This window comes from Pituophis catenifer, unplaced genomic scaffold (genome assembly GCF_029215685.1).
Source record: "Pituophis catenifer annectens isolate HBS135680 unplaced genomic scaffold, rPitCat1.0.hap2 SCAF_1, whole genome shotgun sequence".
Taxonomy (NCBI): domain Eukaryota; kingdom Metazoa; phylum Chordata; class Lepidosauria; order Squamata; family Colubridae; genus Pituophis; species Pituophis catenifer.
In genome coordinates, this window is record NW_027256881.1 from 21,051,429 (window position 1) to 21,059,055 (window position 7,627).

Consider the following 7,627-nt stretch of genomic DNA (forward strand, 5'->3'; position numbering starts at 1 on the left):
GACATTTTTCTGTATGAGGGGTTTTAGTTTATGTAAAGCATATGAGCTATTTTTCTGTACAAATCTCAAATGACACATAAAATGGTGTATATTCTTGTTCACATTTCTCCCTGTTGGCAGATTTGCCTTTAGTACAGTTTTTGCCAGCAATTTTCCTAAATACACCAAAAGGAAACAAGAGAAACAAACACTTAAACAGCATTATTAGATTCAAAGCAATCCAAATGTAGCAGGCATTAAACTAGGGGTGAAATGCTCCCGGTTCGGACTGGATCGCCCGATCCGGTAGCGATGGAGACGGGTGGTTCGGAGAACCAGCAGCAAAAATCCCTGCCCCCCACATTGCCCAGCTGAGCCGCGCAATCATCAGAGGCTTTTTAAAAATTATTTTTAAAAGCTTTTTTTTCTACAACCTCTTTGGCCGAAAAAATGCTTTTAAAAGTAAAAAGCACCACATCTTCTCCAGCCTCCTCATTGTCCGACTCGAGTGCCAGTTGCACAGGCTGCTGGTGCAGCACCACAGCAGCCTCCTCACTGTCTGAATCAGCTACTAGCTGCACAGGCTGCGTACGGGCCACAACAGTTCCATTGTAACTTTGAACAGTCACTAAATGAAATGTTGTAAGTTGAGGACTATCTGTCTACAGTTCAGGATCAGGTTTACATCTAAGGAACTCACTTGTATTTCAAAGAAAATAGAGTATCTTTAAATAGCGGGTTGATAGTTTTACCCATTGGAAGTCATAAATTAGCAATAATAGCCTCCTTTATGAAAGTTATCATGATTCAGTTTAAGTAGAAATAGTTGGCAGCCTTCCACACAGCTGTTTTGGTCTTGGTGGCTCCTCTTCAATATGCGAATACATTTGTTGTTCTGGGACTTATGCTCAGAGAATTAACCAATTTTTAACCTGGTTCTGAATGTTAATAAAACAAAGGAGATCATTACTGATTTTAGAAAGAGCCGGCATAGTCATTCTCCATTTTGTATCAAGGCTTCAGCTGTGTCAATAGCATTAAGTATATGGGGGTGCAGATAACTAATAATCCGACTTGGTCTCTCCACATCAAGTGAAGCGTGCAAACCAGTTTTTGCATTTACTGCGTCGGATGAGTAGAACACATCTTTCTCCTTCTATCCTGGCCACTTTTTACCGAGGCATGATTGAGAGCATTTTAACAAACCGCCTTACTGTTTGGTTTGGTGGCAGCAGTGCCTCAGATAGAAGGATCATACAGAGAGTGGTAAGGACAGCTAAGAAAACCATAGGAAGCTCACTTCCCGTTATTCAGGATATTGCTAATAAGCACTTATGTGCTTAGAGCTCAAAGCATTGTTAGAGACCCCACACACTTACTTCACAGCCTGTTTCTGTTGCTCCCCTCTGGGACGAGGTTTCGAAGTATCTATAGCAGGACTGGTAGATTCTATAACGGCTTTGTTCCTTTTGCCATCCGTCTTGTAAATTCGCAGGATTCTTTTCCCCCCCCCCACGGTATACATTTGAATTCCTGTGATGTTTCTCTGTGTCGTATATGTGTGTGTGTGTGGTATATGCATAATGGTTAACTTTTGAGAGCTGAACACAATGAAATTTTGTTTTAATGTATGCTGATTAATGGATGATTATTGACAAAGATTATTGTCATTTAAAGTGACAATAGACATATTCTATTCTATTCTGTTCTGTTCTGTTCTGTTCTGTTCTGTTCTGTTCTGTTCTGTTCTGTTCTGTTCTGATATGTTACGTTACGTTACGTTACGTTGCGTTGCGTTGCGTTGCGTTGCGTTGCGTTGCGTTGCGTTACGTTACGTTATGTTACGTTATGTTACGTTACATTCTGTTCCATTACCCAGGAACTGCAGGGAACTCTGCTTTTCCAGCCTCTCCGAGTGACAGCTGTGCTAACAGCCTCTGCTGTGAAAGGCAAAGAAGAAACAGGAACAGGATCGCTGATCTCAGGTGGACCTTTGGATTGAGACCAGGGCCAAACTCAAGCAAAGAGCAAGTTTATTTATTTATTTATTTATTTATTTATTTATTTATTTATTCATTTATTTATTTATTTGGTCAAATTTATATGCCGCCCTTCTCCCGAAGGACTCGAGGCGGTTCACAAAGGATTAAAACCGTAGAACAGTAAAAAGAAATTAATCTAGATTAATTAAAAATACAACAATTAAAACCCATATTAAAACCAAACTAAAAACACCCCGTAGGTCAGGCAATTTGTTTAAAAAGCCACATCTTTAGGTCCTTGAGGAAGGAGCGGAAGTCGGGAGCCGTGCGGAGCCCGGTGGGTAAACCATTCCAGAGGGTTGGCGCGCTCACAGAGAACGCCCTCATCCTGGGCGCCATCAGCCGACATTGCCTGGCCGTTGGCACCCAGAGAGGGCTGCCCTATGCGAGCGCACTGGTCGGTGAGAGGCTGGCTCCTGCAAGTTTTCCACCATTGTTCCCCCATTTCTTTGCAAATCAGTGCTCTCAGAAATCCCCAAAGTCTTGCACCATTTTCAGATTCTGAGGCCCTAATTGAGATAAAAGTATATTTAAAAGTCTATAAACGATAAATGCTGCATACCTATCAGCTTATTTAAAAAGTGAGATATCTGTGTGAGACCAGACCTCAGAGGGCCCCTGCTTGATTTCCTACTTCCTTGCTCCTCACTCACTCACACCTTGCCAGAAAAAGCTATTCTGCTCTTCTAGCACCATTCCCATTCCCCCCCCCTGCCAGGAATGTTATTTCCAAAATCCCTGGCTCAGATGGCTTAACCGGCACTCGCTTTGTAAAGTTAAAATTCCATTTCTCTGGCAATATTTGCTTCCTCTTTCGTCCAGAGAACTGATTGTAGCAGACTTTTTTACTGTTATGTCATCATTTCTCAGATATGAAGCGTGGATTTATTCCCAGCAAATCTCCACCCTCTCTTCAACCAGTCTATATAAACATGAGAAGTTCTGCCTCTCACCATGGAGCTAGGGAGGTGCACAAGCTACCCCAACTACTATTTCTTCTCTCGTTTGATCCAAGAGCAAAGATGAACAGCTCCCTGGCTACCCTTGCCGTCTTCCTGGTTGCTGCTATGTTCTTATCCCAAGCTCAGGCTCAGTTTGGTAAGACTGCATTTTCTTCTCTTTTTCAGCATCCCAGCTGCTGGGGATTCTGAGGGCGGTTAGGTGGCTCATGGTTAAAATGCTCGACTTGTCAGCTGAAAAGCTGGCAGCTTAGGTTCAAGACCTGAGCACCAAGTGATGGGATGAGCTCCCGCCCTTGCCTCAGCTCTTGTCAACCTAGCATGAGAGCATGCAAATGCGAGTAAATAAATAGGTAAAACTTTGGTGGGAAGGTAATAGCACTCTGGGATGTCATGTTGGCCCCATGATTGCAGAAATGTCTTCTGATTGTGCTGGCTCAATGGCTTTGAATTGGAGATGAGTAGCTCCCCTATAGTTGCCAATGACTAGCAGAGTTAAATCCTCAGCGACTCCTTTACCTTTTATCTACATTCAGAATTATAACCCTTGCCATCTTGACATGGGTTCTAGATTTTGCTCAACCATCTCTCTTGAAAGTGCTGGTCATACAACAAACAACAAGGATAGTTAGGGACAGGCAATGCTGCTCAGGGTGTAAGTACAACCTCATCTGAAAAGGGAAGATCTGCAGAAGAATTAAGCCACTTGCTTGGAGCTGAATTTGAGATGAGAAGGAGAGAGCAGCACTCTATCCAACCCTTCAGAAGATGTATGTGGAGAGAATGAGCTCTTCCTTTCAGGTTTCAAAAGAGGATAGGGTAGATGAATATATGACATTTATCCTTTTTATTCTGAAACGCTTTTATAATTATCAGAAGCCATTTCAAGGATTTGTAGGAAGGGGGAATTCAGTATGAGTTGTATTAATGCATGCAAAAAGAATTATTTTCCATATTGAACATTGTCTATTGAGTGGACAAAAGAAAGTGGATTCCCTATGTAAGAGAAATCTAAAGTTCCTCTCCAAAATAAGCTTGTTTTTCTCTAGTGCCAGGTAGAATTTTTAGGAGTTAGTGCTTTGGGGCTCACATAGTCACTATCTAGCTGTAATAGATACATGCTACCCTGTTTCCCCAAAAATAAGACATCCCCTGATAATAAGCCCAATCGGGCTTTTGAGCACATGGCAATAAGGCCAAGCGCTTATTTCAGGGTTCAAAAAAATATAAGACAGGGTCATATTTTCAGGGAACACAGTAATAAGAATCCATTCCATCGTGAAGGAAGGAAGGAAGGAAGGAAGGAAGGAAGGAAGGAAGGAGGGAAGGATTCTGCCTGAGTGAGACAATTCCTGCATTTTTAATTTCTGCAGAATTCATTGTTGAATTTGCCTCTGAAATTTTCACAACTAGAAGTAAAAAAACAAATCTCCACCTCTTAAACATATGGTTTAAAAGACTTTGGCCCAAAGTTCAGCCTATCTCTAGGGCTGTGTTTGTGGGGAATATAGGAAGATAAAGCATTAGCTATGTATGCTACCTTGAGTTGTACCAAATAAAGTTGGATATAAATCTAACAACAACAACAACAACAACAACAACAACAACAACAACAACAACAATATGATCCATGGTAAGGTCAGTCCAGGGAAAATCTGCCCATATTATATGAGGGGGAATGGTAGATATTCTAAACTAGCAGGTGAGAAGTTCAGGTTCAAGACTCAATGATTGGGGAAGGGAAACCATTAAAATGACACAAGTCTCTTTTCCTGTTGTTCAGACGCCACGGTCTGTTGTTTTGACTATGTAACCAAGCCTATTCCACGGAGGAACCTGAAGTCCTATGAACATGCAAATGCCAGGTGTTCCATGCAAGCTGTCATGTAAGTATTAAAAAAAATCTATCAACTCCTAAGCGATTCCTAAATATGTTAAATGTGATGTTGGCTGCTCTTGAAACATCTACCGTGTTTCCCCGAAAATAAGACCCTATCTTATATTTTTTTGAGCCCTTGAGTGCTTTATTATTTTATTATTTATTTTATTAATTCAATTTGTATGCCGCCCCTCTCCGAACACTCAGGGCGGCTCACAATGCATTTAAAATCATTATAAAAAACATTTAAAAATTAAAAACATTAAAAACATTAAAACTCATTCACACCATTCATGGACGGATCTCCTTGGATCGCAAGAGCGTGATCCCAGGCCTGCCGGAAAAGCCAGGTCTTCACCGCTTTTCGGAAGGCCGATAGGGTGGGGATAGTCTGGACCTCAGGAGGTAACTGGTTCCAGAGAGCTGGGGCAGCCCCAGAGAAGGCCCTCCCTCACGGGCCCACCAGCTGGCATTGTTTAGCTTGACGGGACCTGGAGGAGACCAACTCTGTGGGATCTTACTGGTCGTTGGGAGTTATGCGGTAGAAGGCAGTCTCGAAGATACCCTGGCCATGAGCCATGTAGGGCTTTAAAAGTAATAACCAACACCTTGAATTGTGACCGGAGACCAATAGGGAGCCAGTGCAGCTCGTGGAGAATTGGTGTAATGTGGGTGTACCTAGGTGCACCCACGACAGCTCGCGCGGCTGCGTTCTGGACCAACTGTAGTCTCCGAACACTTTTCAAGGGTAGCCCCATGTAGAGCGCATTGCAATAATCTAACCGTGAGGTGACAAGGGCATGAGTGACCGTGAGGAGAGCTTCCCGATCCAAGTAGGGTCGCAATTGGTGCACCAGGCGAACCTGTGCAAAAGTGCCCCTAGCCACAACTGTCAGATGTTGCTCTAATCTTAGCTGTGAGTCTAGGAGGACACCCAAATTGCGAACCCGTTCTGAGGGGGACAATTTCTCCCCCCCCCCAGAACCAAGGATGGACAATCAACATGCTTGGCCTTATTTTTGGGGAGGTCTTATTATTTTGGGGTGCATGGAGGAAACCAGAGGAAATGGCAGGGACTGGCTGCACATGCATTTTCAGGGAGGGCTTATTTTGGTGCATGTGCTCAAAAGCCCAATTGGGCTTATTATCAGGGAATGTTTTATTTTAGGGGAAAGAGGGTAGTTTCTTTGTGTGACCTTTATGTAAAAGTGCACCAGCCATAATCATCATATTTTCCTACATTGACTTTATGTGAATTTGATTTAAATGTAAAATTAGTTGCATTCCCATCCAACATATCACAATGAGGCCAGAGAGTTCTTTACTCAGAAAAAAAAATATCTATTCATTTTTTGCAATAAACATTAACAAAGAGGTGGGGTTTCAATGGCAAGACCCTTGGCTGCTGTCTTGATTTATCTGTCACCCCATCTGCAGATATCCTCATACCAAAATCTAAATTTATCTCCCTCTTGCAAGGGCCTGTGTGCAGGTTTAGTTCAACATTTCGAGTCACAGTTTTCAGGCAAATCAGCCCTTTAGCTTAAATAATTAAATTAATTGAAAGATTTAGTGGACGTCTGCCCATGCACCCCCTTTCATGAAATCAATTTGGAACAGGAGCCTCTTGAGGGTAACTGATGGGAGGGGCTCTGCCCCCTTGAAAACTGTGTGTGGTGCCAATTGTAGAGAATTGCTTTCTTGCCAGCTTGTGACGAAATATGCATGTGTATGTCTCTTCTGCAGATTTATCACACATAAGAACCGACGGATATGTGCAGATCCCAATGCACCATGGGCCCAGGATCGTGTAAAATATTTGTCCAAAAACTGACAACCTACCACTTCCTTCATATTCACCTGGAGAAGCCCAAGAAGTGAAAGCTTTTAAAATGCTTCGGATGTTGGGGAAAAGAAGAACATGCGTGACTATTATTCTGACCTTGCACACTCCTAATTTAAACTTCATTGATGGAAGCTGAAATAATGTATTTTATTTAAATTATGGGCAAATATATTTTGTATTTTATATTATTATTTTTAAAAAGAAGTAGTTCCTTTTGTCTAAAGGTTCTGAAAAATATTTGAGAGAAACGTAATGTATGAATAAACCTCAGGGTTATGGAATCCATACATGTCTCTGCTTGTCTATGTTTGAAATATTTTCCGAGAGCTCCTTCAGGTTACACAACAATTCTTATTTCATTGAAAGATCGACTAGGACTCTGTCTGGGATCTGGTTCTTCTCCTTCCCTGGGAGTGGGGATTCTTGGGACCCTCCATCTGTTCCTGCACCACCATTCATAACATCCCTCCTTTTCAGACTTGAAAGATGGGTGTCAACCTTGCAAGGTAGACTAGACAGGAAACATAGTGAGATGAACTATTTTTACTTTATTGTAAGGTTCCATTAACAGAATCTTGCAAGTCTGAAAATACCTTCATCTTCCATCCCCTTATACAGCCCAAGAAACTAGGGATGGTCCCTCCTGAGTCTCTTGCCCTACTCACATTCCTGCTGCAGGCTAAATTGCCTCTTATCTGCCTCTGCCTGCCCTGACTCCCAAGGTCATTCCCAGGGGTGGGCTTCAAAAATTTAAGCAAGGAGTTCTTTGCCCGGTTGCTGGGTGGGCATGGCCATGGTGGGTGTGGCCTAGTTGGCCTCCTGCACCATAGTGGGGGGGTGCTTTTTTGCCCTCCCCAGGCTTCGGAGGCTTTTCTCGAGCCTCCGGGAGGATGAAAACGGCCTCCTCAGACTCCCGAGTCCC

General features: G+C 42.8%; 1 protein-coding gene across 1 annotated transcript; it reads left to right on the plus strand.

Moving 5' to 3' along the window:
* The first annotated feature begins 3,001 nt into the window (after positions 1–3,001).
* LOC139318941 (C-C motif chemokine 5-like) lies at positions 3,002–6,977 on the plus strand. The gene is made up of 3 exons (XM_070946580.1): positions 3,002–3,119; positions 4,764–4,866; positions 6,606–6,977. The coding sequence occupies exons 1-3, from the start codon at positions 3,044–3,046 to the stop codon at positions 6,691–6,693; spliced, it is 267 nt and encodes an 88-aa protein (XP_070802681.1). The 5' UTR covers positions 3,002–3,043; the 3' UTR covers positions 6,694–6,977.
* Positions 6,978–7,627: the final 650 nt, after the last annotated feature.

Coding starts and splice junctions, on each gene's coding strand:
- LOC139318941 (XM_070946580.1), top strand. CDS start 3,044: ATGAACAGCTCCCTGGCTACCCTTGCCGTCTTCCTGGTTGCTGCTATG. Junction 3,120..4,763: donor CCAAGCTCAGGCTCAGTTTG/GTAAGACTGCAT, acceptor CCTGTTGTTCAG/ACGCCACGGTCTGTTGTTTT. Junction 4,867..6,605: donor TGTTCCATGCAAGCTGTCAT/GTAAGTATTAAA, acceptor TCTCTTCTGCAG/ATTTATCACACATAAGAACC.